This window comes from Quercus robur, chromosome 2 (assembly GCF_932294415.1).
Source record: "Quercus robur chromosome 2, dhQueRobu3.1, whole genome shotgun sequence".
Taxonomy (NCBI): domain Eukaryota; kingdom Viridiplantae; phylum Streptophyta; class Magnoliopsida; order Fagales; family Fagaceae; genus Quercus; species Quercus robur.
The window spans coordinates 58,225,649-58,246,996 of NC_065535.1; the positions used below are offsets into that span (position 1 = coordinate 58,225,649).

At 34.5% G+C, this 21,348-nt stretch overlaps 1 protein-coding gene across 1 annotated transcript; it reads right to left on the reverse strand.

Annotated features, from left to right (window-relative positions):
* Positions 1 to 5,945: 5,945 nt before the first annotated feature.
* Positions 5,946 to 21,146, reverse strand: LOC126714186 (uncharacterized). The gene is made up of 14 exons (XM_050414217.1): positions 20,846 to 21,146; positions 19,476 to 19,650; positions 17,701 to 17,784; positions 16,592 to 16,833; positions 16,206 to 16,449; positions 15,681 to 15,760; positions 12,900 to 12,984; positions 11,509 to 11,640; positions 11,300 to 11,413; positions 8,532 to 8,579; positions 7,507 to 7,591; positions 6,674 to 6,724; positions 6,416 to 6,579; positions 5,946 to 6,336 (listed from the first exon to the last, which is right to left on the reverse strand). Exons 1-13 carry the CDS (start codon positions 21,028 to 21,030, stop codon positions 6,497 to 6,499), a joined length of 1,608 nt encoding a protein of 535 aa, XP_050270174.1. The 5' UTR covers positions 21,031 to 21,146; the 3' UTR covers positions 5,946 to 6,336; positions 6,416 to 6,496.
* Between the last annotated feature and the right edge of the window lie 202 nt (positions 21,147 to 21,348).

The window sequence follows — 21,348 nt, forward strand, 5'->3', positions numbered from 1 at the left end:
CTTGGTATGAGGAGTATGAAGGCCCAAGTGATAATCAACTTGATCCAAGTAGGCCCAAATGACCCAGAAAAAGGGGCATTTTGTCGAAGAGTTGGATAGCTCAAGGAAGACCCTCGAATAAGGACCACGCGAGAAAAGTGAGATGGAGACCATACGAGGCCAGAATATGGGAGCTGAGGGAGGCAATAGTGACTAGTATGGATAAGGAGGAAGGGAAGCTTTCCAAAAAAGCATTCATCACCTCCACATTGAATACACTACACCAATCATACCAGCCACATTAATGGCTGAATGACACTTGAACAATGCTAGCACGGCCTATAATCTACTTAGCATGGCCTCAAAAGGGAGGATGGGATAAGTATCCTAAAGGCGGATCCCTAGTGAACAAAGATCGAATCCTCAATTCTAGAAAGAAAATACTTACCTTTGTAATCCATCAAGTGTAAAAGGCTCCTCAACCATTCTGAGGAAAGATAAATTTAACTCTTTTCCCTTAATCAACCTAGTTAAATCTAATCTTTCTGCATTTACTTTCTTTTTTTGACATAGTCTATCATTTAGGAGTCCAAGTGTTGGTCCATAAACCCATATTTACAAATGAATTTTAGTGGCCTTGATCCAAGCCCAATCATTAATTGGGCCTCGAATTTCTACCCCATACAGTAACCATTTATGCACGCAATTCCACTTATAATTCTCATGCAATGACTTTTATTAATTAGTTAAACTTAGTACAGTTTATGTTGGTTATGTTACTCATAAAATGATTAAATTGTTACTATAGGGCCCTTGGGCCCAGAAGTTCATTATTTATTCATGTATTGGGCCAGTGGCCCAAGCCGAGAACGAGGATCTACCCGAGGAGGAGATGTCTTCGTCAGAGGAGATTGTGCTGATAAATAAAATGTGGGGTTTGGTCATAATGGCTCTGGAGAGTGTGCCGAGGATGAAAACTTCCTCGGCCGAACTTGGCCGAGGTCCTAGAAGATGGTTTGACAGTAAGGATGACAAATCCTGAAATTCAGTTGGGGTGGACAACCACTGCAGAGATATAAGATAAGGATGAGCCTCAAAATATCTGGGGAGAAAGCTGCTACCTCCGCATTAAATGCACTGCAGCTAATCCCCTGGCCGCATTAATGTAGAAGTGATACCTGAACAGCTACTATCTGAGGACTTATGAGAAGTGCTGATGGGACAAGTATCAACCCTAACCATCTAGCATACAAGTGGAAGGTGGAAAGTATAAAAGAAGAAGAAGAAAACAAGATGGGAGATCGGAAAATTGAGAAAATAAATACTGTAGCAATCCGCAATCAAACTTGTAACGTTATCTAAGAGTATTATATAAGAACTATTGTCCTTGTATTTCGCCGAGGACGTTCTTTCTTCATTTTACAGTTGTCCATTTTCATCTTTTTGTCATCAAACCTATCTAGCTCGTTGTTTGACCAACTAAAGCCCAGTTTTCCAACCCATTCCTCCACAAATTCATTGTTTTGGGCTTTTTAGGCCTAAATCCATCCACGTGCTGGGCTAGGAACTCAAATTGGGTCTTTACAGTTACAATTTAAAATCAAATAGTAACCATTATGCATGTACTTTATGTTAGCAAATAGGGGTGTCCAGACCTAACCATGGCTCGAAAAACCGACCAACCTGCCCAACGTCAACCCGATTACAACCCGAACCGAAACTCCAATTAGTCAACGGTGGGTTTCCGATTCCAAGAATCGATGTTAGCGAGTCAAGTGACGGGTTTGCTTCTCCAAAACCCGAGCAACCTGAACTCGATTAGAGCTCTATAAAAAATCAAGCCAAATCCGACAAAATCAAGCTAGATCTGACAAGATCTTGACCCGACCTAGCAAGATCTTGACTAAATCCAACTAGATCTCAACTAGGGTTGTGGGATTTAGCTAGATTCGGCCAAATCTCAGCAATTTTTAGCGAAAAAAAAAATGCAAATTCCTGCAAAAAAAATGCAAATTCTGGCAACATTTTTACAGATTCCAGCGACCAACCAAACCAGGGACGGACCCAGGTAGAGGGCTAAGGGGGCCCGGGCCCCCCTTAGGTCCAAAAGAAATTTTTTTTAGCAAGTAAAATTTTCAAAAAAAAGGGCTTAGGCCCTTGAGTTTTTAGCCCGGCACCCCCTGAGTTTTTAGCCCAGCCCCCCTCACAAAAATCATGAACCCTAGCCCATCATTCGGCCAGCCCAGGAGCCCATGACCCATGTAAATCTTTAAAAAAAAAAAAAAAAAAAAACACTCAGCTCTCACTCTCAACAGTCCAAAACTAAACGGAGAAAGCAAAACACGAAATGAAGGAAACAAAAGAAAAAAAGAAACGGAAGTGAGAGGCGAGACAGAGAGATAGAGAGGCAAGACAAAGTAGAGATAGAGAGTACTCAGAGAGACGGAGACCCACTCACCCACGCCGTGACGCCGCCGCCCACGCCCACACCGTGTTGCCGTGACACCGTGACGTTTGTGAGTTGCGAGACCCATCTCATACTTCAACGGCTTTCCGTTCTCGTACTTCAACGACTCCACCAAATTACATCTCTGAAATTGAAAATTTTTCAAAGAAATGGGGTTGTGTTAGTTGAAAAGTCTGTTACCTTTAACAACCGTTGTAGTGCCTCTAATGGCGTAGGCATCCAAGTCCTTTTTCCAAGGTCTAGGTTTGGCCATGAGTAAAGACAGAGATTAAGGATGTCTGAAAATAAAAAATGTAGGAGTTTTTAACAAAATGAGAGAGGTTTTTGTCTTTTTGGGTTTTGGAAGTATCAAATTTTGAGAGAAGAAGAGAAAGGAAACCCAAAAGTCCTCTCCTTCATGGAGGTGGAAGGAGGAGACAGAGAGAAAGAGAGAGAGAGAGAGAGTGACTGTGACACTTGACTAAGTTATAGTGACTTTATTGGTACAAGAGCGAAGCATCGTCGTTTCAACTCCCCATGTTACTCTATAGATTTCAATTTTTATCAAACGGAGCAATTTTTTGTAATTGCTATAAAATAAAAAAGTGATAAAATTTCAGAGTCCCCTTGATAAAAAATTTTCAACCATAATATAGCAATTTTTTTTTATAGGTTGTTAGATGAAATTCGACGGGCTTACATTAAAAAAGGTCCACAACAACCTCCCGAAATTTTTTTTTTTCCGCTTATTTCTGGCCCCCCCTAGCTTGAATTCCTGCGTCCGTCCCTGAACCAAACCGACCAACACTCACCCTCACCTAAAACTAACTCGATCGATTGATGCCGGCGGTCAGTTTTGGGTTCCTCCACCCTCCACTCAACGCCGGCAGGTCAAGTCCAATTTGGGTCCAAAACCAACCCAACCCCACCCATGGACAGGCCTATTAGCAAATAATGTGCATGAACTTTAGAGTTTAATATGAAATTGATATAAAATTATGGATTTTGTTATATTATTGTTTCCAAAATTTATTACTTACTCATTTTCTTATGCAAAAAAATTCATAACATAAAAAAAAGAAAGTTCAACACTTTTGAAAGGTAATATTCTTTCTCTTCAATTAAAGTTTAAAACGTTTATTTCTTATGTTCTACTCTTATTGTGTGTGTGTGCATGCGCACGTGAGTGCGTGTGTATTTGTATTGATACAAAAATGTATGTATATGTACTAATCACTATGGAACATAATTTGAAAATAACATTATCTTAGATTTCTTTCTCCAACAATGCAAAACATTAACAAAAATTCAACTTGAACCACATAAAGTTCAAAATATATGATTGTCATATGTATACTATAAAAAAATGGGGGTTTGGGTGGAGCCAGGGGGTAATCCCCCCCCCCCCCCCCCCCCAATCGACCAAGCTCCGCCCTTGCCATAAGATAATAACAACAACAATATCCGTGTCTTGATGATACTTACAATTAATTAATCTTTGTCTTTTTCTAATTACATAAGTATTTAATAGTTGATTAATTTAAGTATGATTCAAGAATAAATACGATATATGTAAAGAACAAGAATCAATTGTAGTACAAGAGTTTGAAGTCTTTTATTGCCCTTGATTCTCTTTTTTGGAGATATTTTCCTTGATACTTTTTGGCATTCAAAAATAAAAGATTGTAGTGCATGAGCTTGCTTACTGAAAGTTTTTTGGTTAAGTGTGTTTTGTTTATTTTGAACTTTGGACACATTAGGATTTAATTAGGTTAAGAGCCTTATATCTCAATTGATACCTCTTACTCTTTCTAAAAGAGATATCCATGATTCAACTCTCCCTCTTTCATTGTATATATATAAACTCAATCAAAAAAAAAAAATTTCTTTTAAGCCTGAAATCTAGTTGGCTCACACTAATTCAGCCTCCAATCTAGGGTCGAGGTTGACATTAGACAAGCACCCAACCCTCAAGAAGGGCGGAATTCACAAGGTACAAAAATGTATATAAAAAAATTCATTATTTCATGAAACTTTTCTAGATCAATACAATACCAAAGAATTTCATTATTAAAAAAAAATAATAATAAAAAAATAAAAATAAAAAAAAAACCAAAGATGTCATTTGTATAGCTCATTAATTATGGCAATAAGGCAACATCTCATATTAGACATTGTTCTTGCAGTATAATCAATGAAGATCATATAATTCCTTTTTAATTCCAAATTTTTATCTTTAGTTGTAAGAGGTGTTCATCAAACCGCACTAAAATTGCCTGCAACATGGCATAACCGCATTGCAAGTAATAGTGCACAGCATCGCATGGTGCAATGCAGTTTGCAGTTTTATAATAAGAAAACCGCACAAACCGCACCGCACAGGATCACACCACACCCTCTCTATATATTAATATATTTATTTGTTAATATTAAATATATTATTAATAGTTTAATAACCCTAGTTTTCAAAAAAAAAAAAAAAATTAATAACCTTAGCAAGTGTTGATAAGAAAAGTCAACCCAAAATAAAGAAAAATTAGCTCAATAGTTTAAAACTTGGCTTAAAATAAAGGAAAAAAATCAGTTTTGGGCTGGAATAGAAAAACCCAAAATTTGAAAAATATATTGTCTTAAATCCGCATCTTATACATCGTACCACACATGTAACCGTTAAAATGAGATGCGTTGCGATTATAATTTTGGGTTAAACTCTAAACCGCATCATAGTGCACCGCACATATAACCACAAATTTAGGTACGACGCACTTATGGTTTTGACTAAACCGCACCATAAAGTGCAATGCTAAAAATAGTCAAAAACCGCACCGTACCGTGAACACCCCTGCCTGTAAGGGTGTAAATGGGTCAGGTTGAGGGGTTATTTCAACCTAATAGTGGGTTAAAAATAATCAAACTTAACCCAACTCACATGGATCAGATTAGACATGGGTTGTACAATTTTTTTTAATTACTATTATTATTATTAAATTGAATATTAGAACAACACTACAACAAAACTATTTTAAATTTTAACCGTGATTCAAAGTTCAAGCTAACATGTGAGATAAGATGGAGATTGAAATGAAGAGAACTCAAGGTTTGGGTTTTATTTAGGAAGAGAAGCCAAAAAGTAAATAACAAAATTGTATAATATATTATTTAAAATTTTAAAATATATTAAATATAAGTGAGTCAGGTCAAGTTAAGCGGATTTGTAAATCTTATGACTCAAACCCAACTCGACCAATTGCAAAAAAAAAATTCACAATCTAACCCAACCCACCAACCCCTAAAAACAGAACCAACCCAGTGGATTGGGATGGATCAGGTCTATTTTGGTGGGTAGGTGGGTTGGCTACACACCCCTACTTAGTTGCCCCAGGGTTGCCTAGGTTCAAAGAAGTGAAAGATATGAAAATGCTATTTATTTGAAAACAAATTTCTATGAGAAACAGTAGATCACCCCTACATATTACTAATTTTTTAGGGTATGCCAAATATTGCTTACAGATAAAAGACATTTGTCCATTTCAAGAGTTAAAGACATTATTATTCAATTTTTGGAAGTAAAAACTTGATTTCATATCTGCTCACCAGAGCCCTAGGCTGTCCTTTATACAATACCAGTTTTCAGATTCAGAATGTTTATCTTCAATACACCCATAAAGCATTTTACAGGCTCCTAGACTACAATGAAGTAGAACAAAACTTAAAAAGAAAAGAAAAAAGGCGCCAGAAACTGCCGCAAGAGAAGGCATAGTCCGCCAACCTGGGTAGTCAGGACCTGAACATGATTTCAAGATTCCTACTTGATACAAAAACTTTCCAATTATAACTACTACTAATGCTACCAACCAACCCATCGAAGGGTATTCTTCAAGTTCCTCAACATTACTGTACACTTAGAAGTCCTGCAACATTGTGCCAGTTAACTCATTGATAATGCAGAATAGAGCAAAACCTGACTGAAAAGTAAGCAGATATACCCACCATCTTCATAAGAGGGCCTGTCCATCTATTCCACAAGAATCAAGATGTTTTTTCTTTTACATGGTGAGGGTCAGTTACTCTTCACTGTGACATGGAATCCCCAGATGCTGCAAGCAGCTTTGCATCCAAGTCGTCAGCAGCAGAGAAGTCCACTGCAGAGTCACCTAGCAAGGAATATTATCCATTAGAAAATTACTACTAGATATGATATACAAAAAGCACACTCAACAATGCTAGCACTGGACTAGGATCTATTACTGAGGAAAGAGTCAGTTGATGTCCGCTTTGGTGATGTGCTCCTCTTCAAATCTGCAATCATGAAATTAATTGAAAATCTTCTTGTTGGCTATGACAGAGAAGGCTAAATACACAAGCAGGTCTACCAAAATTAGAGAGTTTGGATTGTTTACAAAGTGAAGTACAGGTTACAATATCATTTATATTTGACACTTGCTATTGTTGATATTATCAGAAAAGGATTTCATTTGAAAAACCAGGTACAGATCTTAACCAAGATGGGGATGTCAAGTACTAACTTAATTGAAGAAAAATTGATAATCCAAGCATGCACCATTCTAAGCCAATATACAAGCATCTTTAACCTTGTCAGTTAAAATTTAAGGTATAATAACACAGTGAATTAATGTCCTTGTTTCAAACATTACAAGTTTGGCAAGCCCCACAAAAGCCACCTTTGTGTGCTTATTTTGGCAGGCCCCACACGCAAAAAAAAATTCCCCCTCCTTTTATACTGTACTTTCAGCAAATAACAATTAGTAAAACACATACACACTTTTTTTTTTTGGAGAAACAACCAAACGCATGCTAAATGTATAAGACTGCTAAATGTTGAGCATATTAGATAAGCTTATAATTTAATAGCTTCTGTCTCATGGGCAGTGCACAAGCATCGTATAAGCAGAAAATGATTTAAAATTAGTTAATCATACTTGAAAGAAAAATGTGACCACCAAGTTAAAAAGGTAGCAATGCAGTATCATGATATAATTTCGCTAATAGCTTTGTTTTATCAAGAAGGGAAAAAGAAAAGAAAGAGAAATTTATACTCAACTAGAACGAATTTACCATACCAAAAGTATTATGCAACCCTTTGACAGCATCAAAGTTCTTGTATGTATAGCCAACAAAATTAAGATCTTTAGGAGTCAAATGCATCTGCCAACAAAGTCATAGCACAATAATAAGATGCCTAATGATAAGTACACAAAAGCATTAAATCAGAACATATTCAAGTAAGCATGACTCTTATATGTTATGCATATACTGGCCAAAAAAGGTTCCTACGCAGATAGGCAACGTTAGTGACAAAGTTATGATGTAGCCTGAGGAAGAGATGCACTGGAGCTTAAGGGCTGAATATATGTCCACCAAATAAGAACAGATGGTTTACAGCTTTAGACCAAAATTCCATGCCCCCATGCTGCACACTAATTGTATATGTCTTATTCTTCTCTCTCTCACTCCCCCCTCCACCCCCACCCTCTTTCTCTTGAAGAAGAATGGGTTCTTTTCACCAATATATCTACCGTATATAAGGAGAACATAACGCCAAAAGGAAATCTATATAAGGTAACATTTGAGCCAATATTTGAATAAGGCAATTTCACAAAATGGGGACCACACCAAACTAATTTTATGGAATCAATTTTAGGTTCTATTAGCACCGTTTCAAGTTCTTGTCATAAGTAATAGCATGGCTATGCTTTGTTCCATTTACATGGATGGGCTATTACCATATAAAACACTGTCACACAGAATGGGGCCATCTAATTTCATAAGATAGTGCATCCTTACCTTACATGTTCATGATGTTTGGACAACATAGTTGGAATGACTAGAGAACCTTGTTGGGTTTATATTTCCACGCTTTCCTTTTCATTAACTTCCTGGTACTCTTTTATTTATCTATTTATTCAAACTCACCCTCACTCCCATGCCTAAAAAGTCTAATGACTGTCCGTCATTGGCTGAAGCACATTTTATCTCTTGTTTTGGTTTTTTATTTAAATCAAGAAATACTTAACAAGCACATGTATAAGTTATTTTATATTTGCCAATAGGATTTTATCGTCCTTTTGTGCAAAAGATTGCATACCTTCCTCATAGGTCCGGATCCAGCTCTTGATGGTGTTGGATTTTTCACCTATGCCACAATTAAAATTTTTGTCATGGCCATGGTACAAAAGGCATCATACTGAACATAAGCAAAGATCTAGAAAGATCCATTTAAATAGAAGAAAGATTGCAATCAAATATCATAAACTTAGTGACAATTTTTTTTTTTTTTATAAAAAAGCCTGCAAACAAAAAGGATTGATAAACTACCCCTCTTGTTCCAAAAGCTTAAGTGAATAAAAAAAGTGAATCACTTAAACATTATTCTTGCACTCCCCCTCACATTTGGGCACAAACTTCCCCTCTATAAGTGGCACCTAACACATGGAATTTTTTACCTTTTAAATGGGAAGTAGAGCAAAGGCATGGTTCAAACTCAAGACTGCCTGCTTTGATATTATAAACTACCGTCCAAAAACTTAATCTAAAAAGAAATGGTGAATTTAATCACTTAAAAATTACTCTTAGAAGGATGATAACAAGATATTTTTTATCATGTAAAGCTTAATTATAGAGTTCAAATACCAAATCCATTAAGTACCCAACCAGCATGCACCCTGGTCCTAAATTTTAAACATACTAGTAAGTTACCAGTGTGATGCACGGATAATGTTGTAATGTGTTATGTAAGATGATTTTGGAGAATGTTGTATATATACTATAGCATAATTGTTATAGAAATTTATTAAAAATGAGTTCATCATAAAAAGAAACAATTATAAATTGCACACACATATTCATTATAATTATTCAATTGAAGTAAAAAAAAAAAAAAAACTTTGGAGGAATGTTATAGAATAAAAGTTGATATAGAATGTATATTTCTCTTTCTCCTTAATTCTAAAACAAAATACACATACCAAACACCCACAGTCAATAACATTATTTACAAAACCCACAAATCTACAAAATCCAACCTTAACATCAAAATCGTAATTGCCATTGTCACTCAATATAAAATGCAACCCTCCTTCCTTGGTTATAGCCAACTCATACAAGTTAGGATTAGATAAAACAACAACGTTAGAGCTAGGTAAGTGTTGTTGAAACATTTAAGGTAAATAACATCGTTTTTGGTTTGTGTGTATTTGACACGGGATGGCATGAAGGGCAATGAGTAGGTATATATAAGGGTCTATTTGGTAAGAGTATTTAAATATAATTTTTTGCTCTGCAATCCATAAAATGGTGAGTCCCACACTTGAATTTATTGTTTGGCTAATATTTTCTAAATACAGTTTTCAAAAACTTGTATCCTATTTTCCTAATTTAGAACATGATTTTGAAAACAGCTAAAGGGGTATTTTTAGGATACAAAAAATATTTTTAATGACATAGTTGGAAATAAATTAAAAACAATGGACCCCACATATTTGTCCAAACTCTTTTATCTCTTAAATTAAGAGACTTATTTTAACACAAAAAGAATTCCTACACTTCAAATTTGAAACTTATCATTAAAAAAAAAAAATTGATCAGCTCTATTCCATTATCATTATCCACCCAAAAAAAAGTAATCTACAGATTTTACACATTATTTTTTGTAAATATTTAAAAATAAATAAATAAATCTCAAAAATAGAAATTATTTTTTGTTTTTAGTATTTTGAAAATTGTTCTTAAAAGTGGGAGCCAAACACGTAAAATATAAAAATTATTATCTGAAAACTAGTTTCAAGTTCAATTTTTTTTTTAAATTGTTTTTATACTGTTTTAAAAACAAAAACAAAAATCCTCTTACCAATCGGGCCCTAAAGGGGTAGAAGTGCAAGAGATTAAAATGGTGAATTAAAATGCAAAAGAGTTTTGTGTGTATATGTGAGGGATAAAAAGTCTTGAAACATTGAACCAAATGACACAAAGAATATTTATTTTTTAATTAGAAAAGTCTTGAAACATTGAACCAAATAAAACAAAAAGTCAATATTTAATTTGTTCTTATCTCTGATGTGGCACTTGAGAATATTTCAATTCTTTTTGCATAGAATGCGCCACTTGGTAGAACCTCGTGCTCTTCCGCATGAGGTCTCTGCTTTTATATATATATATATATAGCTAGGTTTAAAATTTTATATGAAAAAAAAAAAAAAAAAATTCTCATTTAGAAAGAAAGAAAGAAAGAAGCTTCATTACCTCAATACCTCTGTAAAGAATCCTTATCTTAATAAAATTTAAAAAAATAATAACAATAAAATCAAATCTACTCAAAAGTAGAATGTCAACTCCTTGTGTGACTACTGATTATGGAGACAGCAAAAAGAATAGTGATTTCCTTTTTATGATCAATAATGGAAAAGGCCTTATCTCATTTAACACATAACTACGCTTCGTTTGTTTCAATGAAAAACCTTGTGTAAAGATAGTTTTCTGTGTTTTCCAGTGTTTAGTAGTGTAAAAAAAAGATAAGTCAAAAGAAAACTGTCTTTGGTCAACGTAAAAAGTATGGCTTATTTTTAGAGATTGTTGTCCACTAAATTTTTTTGGAAAACAACTCTATCAGCAAACTAAATAAGGGAAGTTAGGAGGTTGTTTTTCAACTCATTTAAAGGTACTACCAAACATTGAAAAATGAGATAGTTTTATTGAAAATGATTCTTGGAAAATGACTTATTTTCTAGAAAACATCATTGTTGAAACAAACAGAGCTACAAGAAACTATTGCATTCAACAATTCAATTGAAAGTCAAACACAACTACACAACCAATGGTCTCTTCCCAATGATGAAGGATGAATTTGTGACACATTACCTCATCGAATTTCATAAAATTTTGTGTATCAAGTTCCCCATTGACCTCTGGCTTAAATGCTGCCTCCATTTCATAGAGTTTGTCCCATACCACATCTTTGAACCAGGGATGAGCCTGGTAAAGGTACCATTGAATTTTTTTTTTACAAGTTAGAACAATATTAGAATGAAAAGTTTTAAATATAATAGAGTGAGAGAGAGAGAGCACACTTTAATTTGGTCTGCCCCTCCAGTGCCAAGCCTATGTTCAACATCACAAAGCAATCTACAGATCAGATCCTTTGCTTCAGGTGTCAATCTTGCCTCATCTGGAAATTTTAAATGATGTTTCCAGTGCACAATCTAACATATATTAAGCAATATGTCAAGGAACTCATCACATATAACTTAACTTTAAACAATTAACAACAGAAATAGGAATATGTTACAAACTTTACAATAATTAATAGAGAATGACTTAATAAGGACTAGGGGAAAGACAAAATGACCACAAAAAAGGAAATGTGGGAAAATATCTAATCAATGATTTTCTTAAGTAACTCTATGATTCACATCTACCAAAACTCCACTATGTTGTGTTGCTAATAATGCAATTTCTTTGAAGTTTAAATTTAGTTCCTCATGCCCATTTTGTCTTGTCTTGAGTTTGAAGGGGTCATGTTCCTTTCCCTTCCCCATATGATTGTACTCTACATATTAATGAACCAGGCAAGTTGTTTATTCACCTCTAACAAAAGAAACATTGATAAAAAGGAACAAAAGCACCTTCTCCTGAAACATCAATTTATAGCGCAGTACATTATTATAGAAAGTTAAATCTTCACTAGGCTTCATGTAAATTCCAAAGTCCAATTTTTGATGCTAAGGTTGAGAAATTAAAAGTCTTTGGTGTCACACCAGAGATCTTCAAATCCAACCCACCAAAGGGATTTAAAAGGGAGAAAAACCACCTCTCATTGTGTAGCCCATAGCCAATGGCCTTCCAAGGGACGGAAAAGAAAAAATAGCTATTTATTTATAATAAATTATAATTAATTATATCCAAGAAAAACTATATAAATCCATCTCAACGTGATAATAAGCACTTTAATATTATTAAAAGAATTGATGAATGATTAAATTCACGATTTTCTATTAGCTTAATCTTTTGCAATAATACTAGATGCTAGAACACAAGTGTTCTACATTTATTAGATTTTATTTTTTCCTTCAAAGAGGAGAGGAGATTAGGGTAGGGAGAGGACTCATGGTCAATGGCTAGCCCAGCCTTAGGACTGAAAAATACAAAAGGAGGCATTAAATTAATAAATAAATAAAACATGTCAGAATAGGAAAATTATTAAGTACTTCCGGAGTACTATAAATACGTACTCCCTCCTCTCACATGAATAGTGGGTCTCATCATGAATTTAATTAGTGAAACCCACCATTCATGTGAGGCATTTATGGTACTCTGGAAGTACACAATAATTTCCCGTCAGAATAAAGCAAGAGGCAAAAATAAGTAAGGCATATCAAATAGGATAACCTACAAGCTAATTAGACATCATATGTTTCAGCTGAAAAGTTAAAGTCAAAACAAGTGCTTTTGGCAAATTAACCTTTCTGCAAGCTGTTACTGGATCATCGGAATAAAATGGGGGATAGCCAACCAGCATCTCATACATTATTGCACCAAGCGACCACCTGCAACCAGGCAACTAGATAAGAATTCAGGGAAGGCTTAAACAAGGAACAACACTAGTTTACTCGTCAAAAAAAAAAGGTATTACTTAAATCTCCATCTGTAAGTGTGTGAGTATTCCTCTATACTTCACAATAATTTGTCCCTATAATGATATAGAAGAGCCATCTTCAACCTCCAAAGCAAAAGCAACCATAAACGATCTTTTCACTAAAAAAAATGTGATTGCATTATCCAATTCTTTTTAAAAAGTGCAGGAAACATCTTAGAACTAAACAAAATTTAAGGTATAGAGCCCAAGAACCCAAACTAATTCTGCAATACTCTCAATCCCATCTTATGTTCTTCTAGTGCTTTTGCATACATCAAACTAGATGGTTTCAAATGCCAAATTTCCACAAATCAGATTTATTTTGGCATAATTTAAAAAACTCTTTTGAAAACATGACTTTGTTTTTGGACATTTTATGTTGGGAATATTACACAAAGTAATAATGGAAGAATAAGATTAACGAAAAAGACAAAGGAAAATAGATAACTTGGAGGGACTATATCATTTTCCTTAGACAATTTTTGCCCCCCACACTTTTGTTGCTACTTATCGCAAATTTGTCTTCAGGATACAACCAAGTTGTTGGGTTCTACAGATAGCAATTCTGGAGAATGACCACAGGATTTCTTGTGTTTCTCTCCAGTTTTGATTTTGTGAAGTTAGTTTTTCAAGAGAACATAAGCCTCTACTTATACCCATAGGGTTATGTTTCATGAAAAGGCACGTATGGAGAGTTAGTTATTTCATAAAATCTCGTTATGTTTTATGAAAAAACACGTATGGAGAGTTAGTTATTTTTTCATAAAGCGGTTAACAAAGATTGAAATCTCGTTATGTTTCATGAAAAGGCACGTGTGGAGAGTTAGTTACCTTTTCATAAAGCGGTTAACAAAGATTGAAACCTCTTCAATCTTTCTCAATAGTCGCCAGAAAATTCTAGAAAATTCCAGAAAATTCAGATTTTAAATTTTCACTTAGAAAATTCCAGAACTTGAATTTTCACTTTATAAAACCATATTCTCCAAACTCAACCATCATTATTACAACCTATCCTTGTATATACCTATATATACAACATTTTAAACTTTAGGTTATGTTTGATTCAGATAAAATTGGGAGGATAGAATGGGAGGAAAGAAAACTAAGGAGAGATTGCCTTTTTCAACTGCTTAATTGGGTTGAAAATAGGGAAGAAAGGGAGGGTTTGGCCAGGAATTTTCCACATGGGCCCACCAATACAAATTTGACCAAATAGGTGGAGAAAAGATGATGGAAAATGGGGAAAGAAATTTAAATGATGCTTTTACCCATATCCAGATTACCGTTGCCAAACACCTGTCTCACCAAAAACCCTTTTTTTTTTCCCCTCATAAGATCCATTGCTAATAATGTAGCAGAAAACTTAGTCGTGTTGCTGATCCTTCTTCTCAGACTCAAAAAATCACTGTATAGTCTCATTTGAGGCAGAGCAAAACCAGAAGCCCAATCCGAATTGGAAACACCTGAAAAATGGGTTGCACTCTAAACCTGGATCCATTAGGCAGAGATGGGGCCATAGAATGGTGAGCCGACTTCATGCCCCCACATTAAGCCAAAATCAGCCTTTTGAAAGAAATGGTGCCATGGCCATATTGTATTTCTGTTTCACAGAGAGTTTTTTTTTTTTTTGGGTTGGTTTCTTTATTTAATTTGTTGATAATATGAATAATATGAGGTTGGGAGAGGTGCTGTGATTGAGAAGTTGCCATTGGTTGTTTACTTGTTTTTGGTTTTATCCAACACATGAGAGTTTTCTTGTATGGGAGATGTGCCAGGTTCTTGGGTATTTTTTTATAGTTACAATAAGTAAATTTTAATTATTGTTGAAGATCATATAAATTACATAAAATTCTTTCCAACATTGACAATTGAGATAGATATTGAAATAACAAATGAGAAGAGATAATTGGCAAAGGCAATGTAAGATCATGTTTTAAGTGCGGATTATTATTTGTAAACAAATGATAATTACAAGCAAGATAAAAAATGGTTAGCAGGGTAAAGATCGTGGTTTCCTTTTTATTTTTAGAAACAAAATGGATGGGTAAAGAATGAATCTTAAACTAATTTAGCTATTCATATTATTTTAATGGAAAAGATTAGTTCTTAATTCTTATATACTAATGGAAAAACTACACTTATGTAATAAGAGCATAGCAGTAAATTCATACAAACTACATTTTCTATCTTCTTATTTTTCTACAATATTTATTTTCTATCTACCAACACGCATGAAGGAAAAGAACTCTTTTCTTTCCTCCAATGTTGTGATCCTCTCTATACTCTCCATCCTCCCAACCAAACAGGGCCTAATTGCTATTTATACTCCGTTTTATAATAGGTGCATCCCAAGAAAAAATAGTCCAAATCCAATTAAATCTGTTTTGCTTCTTACAACATACCTATACTGACAAATCATAATGTTTATCCTACCATTTTTCAACTACTATTGCAACTCAATAACACAGCATTGTGAAGTGAAACAGAATAACTATTGCATTCACTTAATAACATGAGAACAAAATTTTAACACCCACAAAATGGACAGAAACCAATCACATTGCATGAAATTCAAGAAAGTAAGTCATTTTTTATAAATAAACTGACCAGTCACACTCCACACCATATCCTTTCTTTAGCAATACTTCCGGAGCAATATAATCTGGAGTGCCGACTGTTGAATAAGCCTGTAATTAAAACAAAAAACATATGTATAAGAAAGCATGAATGTAAGGACCTTTAAGAACATTATTCCTCATTAATCAACAGATACAATTAGATCTTCAATGGGTTATGAACTAATCCAATGGCCCAGACGATAAATAGTGTTCTGGGTGGTAAAGCATTGGAAATAACCAGTATGACCAAGTTTTTGTGGGTAGATACAAAGCGTCCCAAGGTCACTATGTTTCATGCCCCACTAAAACCATATTGTTTGTCTTATATAAAAAACACTTCATTGGGCCACAGTTGCTCATGCATATGCAATTGTTATTCTTCTTCTGATATTAAATATTGTATCTAGAAATTGTTAAAATTGAAATTGCAAGCATTTTTGTCTGCGCATAATTGAGTACAGAATATAGTGAAATGCCACATCAGTAAGACACTAAAAAATGGATATTTCCCTACCAATGTCCTCCTGTTCATCTGCCAATGCTGAAGTTGTTCAAGGGGGCTTTTCCACCGTCTCCCAGTTTTAGTATCTGAAAAGCATCCATCAATATCCATTGTATCATTCAAGTTCTCATCATCCAGGACTTCATTTTCATTTATAGAAGATAAATTGGAGCAGTCAAGAGGCTTGCAGAGGCCAAAATCAGAGAGCTTCATGTGACCATATTTATCCAACAAGAGGTTGTCAGGTTTTATATCTCTGTAACAATCATGGTTAAATATGCAAAGAGTAAGTCACAGATATACCAAATTAGACTCTCCATTGGCTTATCTTTTATTGCTTGAAAGAAAAACTCTCAATTTCCTTACAACTTGGTAAAATGTCACCAAAATATACCGACCTGTGAACATAGTTATGTTTATGAATAGACTCTATGGCCAGAACACTTTGAGCAATGTAAAATCTAGCAACAATTTCAGTCAAAGTTTCTTCTCTCATGAGCAAAGTCATCATGTCACCACCAGGAAGATATTCCATAATTAGATACAAGAATTCAGCATCTTGAAAGGAATAGTAGAGTTTCACAATGAAGTGACTGGCAACTTCTGCAAGCAAATTTCTTTCAGCTCTAACATGTTCAACCTACATTGTGAATAGACAATCAGTGAGCATGAACAAATTATGCCAGTAATATGTGAAGATAATTTGAAGTAATTAGGGAAACATTGAAAAACTACTCTTTGATTATTTGACAAAAATACAAGAAAACCATATTTGTTGCATAAGGAAGCTGCTTAAATGTTGAATTATTGAGTATTAATGATACTGATTCTTGAAATCAAATGTTATCACTTCTCAATATGAAAAAATCATACACCCACTTTACAGCAGAAAAGCAGTACCTAAAAGATTAGATGGCACCTTAAATTTTCATGAATTCTACTATTTCTTCTAAATTTGAGAGAACAAGCTAATTATTGACATTGAAAAAGAGAGTTATATCTCATAATAACCACTAGTTCTAATGTATGTAGTAAATTACAATCCTTTTTTCTCTCCTAGAAAGCATGTATATAAAAAGCAAGTGAAACAGAAAGAAAAACAGACCCTTTGCCAGGTCTGTTTTTTTGACAACTCCACATTTTACAGAGAAGGGACCATTTGGACAGTTCAACTATCTCTAAGATCACCAAGAGAATTTTAGAAAGGCCATTATTTAGAGCTTTATAGAACTCAAAATTCTATTCCAAGGCACTCAAGAAAGTTACAAGAGTAGAAGAAATACAGAACAAACGTTTCATCTGGTAAATTTAACAGTAGGAAGGAAAAGATACAGTTAAAGTTTGGAGAATAACAAGAAGGTCTTATATATATTTAGTGGAAGAATAGTATAAAGAGTATTACATTGAAGTTTAATAGCACCTTTTAAAAGAATTTAAAACTTCTTCTTTTTTCAATAAAACTTTATTACCTATATTAAATTAAACTTTTAATAATACCAGATCTCACCTGTCCCCTGCTAAGCATTTCTGACTTCTTTAACTTCTTCATGGCATAGATGTTGCCTGATTTCTTCTCTCGACACAGTCTAACCTGTAAAATAGTCATGTATAAGCATCAAACAAAAATGTACGAAACCTCCCCAGGACAAATAATCAAATAACCAGCATAATAGCATATTCAAACCAAAAACAAGGCAGTTGAAATGTACTCAGAAAAAACAAGATAACAGGAAAACATTGAACTAAATACCTGAAGAAAAATTTGGATATCCTATCAAGAACTACAGTAAACAGTTTGTCATTTAGTCACCACAATTTTTTCTTTTTTCACCAGTCAAATTGTAACTTAAAATAGAGAGAAAATAATTTGTCAATTCTTACTACCTAAGCTAGTGGAGCTTTTTTCTCAAGTTTAAATAAGAAGTCCTGATCTTTTTCATGGGAGTCATTTTCTTATTGGGAAAAAAATCCCATAAAATGATACTGAAATCCTGCAAGCTCAATGGAATCCATTGTTGGTTATATGTTTCTTTTGTAAGTAAAAATTTATTGGAAAGAAAAGCGCAAAAAGAGTGCAGCAACCCTAGTACATGGGACGTATACAAAATAAAATACAATATACATTAAAGGTTAACAAAAGTTCATGGTATCCAAGAATTCTAGGAAATCCACAATTGAAAACGAATAAGAGGTTGAAGTCCATTCATAAGGTCTTCAAAAATAAGAACTTCAACTTCATTGAGTGCAACTCTTTTCTCACAAAGCAACAAGCATTTTTTTCTCTCTAAAGACACACATTAAGCACAAAGGAGCTTTCCAGTTATAAAATTGGAATTCCACTTCCAGGAAACATTTATATCCTCACCAAGGATAGGAATTTACTCCTTTTTCCACTATATGTTGGGACTACTTCAGCCCAAGTTCAATGAATTACCCATCTCGATTAAAAGTTTGGTTCCTTAACCTCTTCTTTCACCCAAACTCTTCTAGCAAATTAAACACCACAGCCTTCACCTTGATCTATAGTGCTGTCACACACACCACCACCACCACCTCCATAAGCCAGTACTACCTATTGTGAGCACCACCACCACCACCAAACCCTTCCAAATCATCCACCAACATCATGCCTCAACTGACAAGTGCCAAGATGTGTCTACTCCTGGATCACCATAGCTTCCAATGATTGGTCAGCCCACCTTCACTTATGCCATAATTGCCACTTTTATTAATGCCATCACTACTGCCTCAACTGTATTACCACCAAGATTAGCACCAACACATCACTATCATCAAAAATATCTTTGACAATACCTTCATCACCACCAGTACTCCACCCTCAACTGTCACCACCACAAGACTCCCACCATGGCTGCCTCCACCTCCAACTTCATTTCCCTTCAGATTTTCCTTCACTAGTGGTGTATAAAGATTTCCACTCCTGTAAATTATTACCTTAAAATTTACTTTGATTTCTTGTGTGGGATTGATTAATGAACAATTAATATTATTTCTAAAATAATTTTAATATATATAAAATGTACAATTTAAGTAATTTTAGACACCATGACCATCTGAGTTTAACACAATAATTCCCAGATATGAACCAAGCTTAACACTGAGAATTAATATCTTAGCAATGCTTTTTTTTTTGTTATATATATATATATATATAATTAATAATATTAATAATTTGGTACTGCTACAATGTTAAAGAAAATAATAACAAAAATCTTCACAATGAAGCTTGTATATAGTTTATAAAATATCCACATCTCTAACCTCTCCAAAGGCCCCTCTCCCAATGATGGTCAGAAGGTCAAAGTCATCCACACATATCTTGTGCCGTTTAAGTCGCATGTACTCAGTCTCTTTACGCTCCAATTCCTTCAGTATATTGACTTGCTCCTCTTCTGAAACATCCGAAGATGCTAACTTCCTTTCCAGCACTGAGCGCCTGTAAATAATAAAATCAAGATAGGAAACATACTAAGATCAAACATTAAACTGTAAAGTTCATCATCTAATAAATACTAGTTTTGCTTAGAAAACAAGGACCAAAAAATTTAAGCATAGACAAAGAAATCACAAGGTTTGCAATGCAATGCCAGTCTGTGTACATGTGCATATGTGCACATGCACATTTATGAAGCAAGAACACAAGTATAGCCAACAAATAAATTTCCTAGCAAGCATGAGAGAGTTTGGAAATGAGGCATGAGGGTTATACGTGATGGCAAGAAGATAACAATGGTAAACAATTATAGAATAGATACTTGAATTCCCCAAAGCCCACACCTATAAGTTTTTGGAACCTATGACAAATGTGCCTTGTTCTTTGAGATACAAGGCATGAAGCTTGCATCTTATGCTTTTAGTCATTCTGCGTGTATTTCATATGTTGTTAAAACAAAGAGGCTCGTTTACCAAGCCAAAACTCAAAACTATTTAACCTTTTAAAAAAATTAAAAAAATTAAATAAAAAAAAAATCTTTTTGCAGTTACTCAATTTGTTCGCCATTACACTTCATTAATTACATTTTAATTAATTAAATTATGACAAACCCTTTACAGAACTTTTTCTGAATAAAGACTAGCTGATAATTACGTAATGGGATTCAGAACCATTAATATACAGCTAAAAAATACATTCCTTCTAACTTTCTTTCAAAATATCCATTAGCATCCATATTCCTAGAGCTTTTAGACAGTTTGAATACGCAAAATCACAAAATGCAGACGTTTAACATTCAAAGTCCCACTTCAGACATGTAATTTGCCTATTACTTAAATTAATGTGGTCCCCACTTCTACCCAACAACAGCCAAAACACATTAATTCATAATTTCCTTATAAACCCATGCCCCCTTTTACCAATCAAAAATCCAAAGCCATAAAACAAAACAAAACAAAAAAAACACACAACCCCCATCTCTTATTTCTTATAACATGCCAAGATTAAACCCACCGTCTCTCTTTTTTTTGGCTAAGCACATAAAATAATTGCTCTAGCCCACAAAAACATAACATATGACAATCACTCCAACCACAAAAAAAGAAAAAGAAAAAACCCATGTTCCAAAATCAACCAAACTATCAGTTTCATGTTCGAAAATAAAGCAAATTATCACAAACCCATTGTCTAGAGTTACCTCTCCTTGCGTTCTTGGATGTGCTTCATCTGAGCCTTGTAGTGACTCTCTATATACTGCTTAGCCGCAGCCACCCTCTCCATGGTCAGGCTGGACCCCACCTCCTCCTCCTCCTTAGCCATGGTTCCCACCTTGTCCTTCTCCTCTTCTCTCCTCACCTCAACCTTAACCACATCATTCTCCATACCTCTCTCTCTCTCTCTCTCTCTCTCTCTCTAAAAATGGGTTTGGGTGTGTGTGAATTTTGATGATGGTGACAACGAAGCAAAGCCCAAGGAACGAATGGGACCTCAGAAAAATAGACAAAATTAAAAACTCGCTTTTTGTAATTTTCTCTTTCTTTCTACAGTTTCTTCCTTCAACGTCTATTTATCTATTGACACGTGGGTGGCTTTGATTGGTCAGTCCATGAGTTCCTACAGTTGTGTCTGAGGACTCCTCCAAGAAGACACCAACACCTGGTATTTAACGTGGGACCACTATTTTTGGTATTCCAATCCAAC

Coding starts and splice junctions, on each gene's coding strand:
- LOC126714186 (XM_050414217.1), bottom strand. CDS start 21,030: ATGGAGAATGATGTGGTTAAGGTTGAGGTGAGGAGAGAAGAGGAGAAG. Junction 19,651..20,845: donor ATCCAAGAACGCAAGGAGAG/GTAACTCTAGAC, acceptor TATTATTTACAG/GCGCTCAGTGCTGGAAAGGA. Junction 6,580..6,673: donor ATCAACTGACTCTTTCCTCA/GTAATAGATCCT, acceptor ATTCCTTGCTAG/GTGACTCTGCAGTGGACTTC.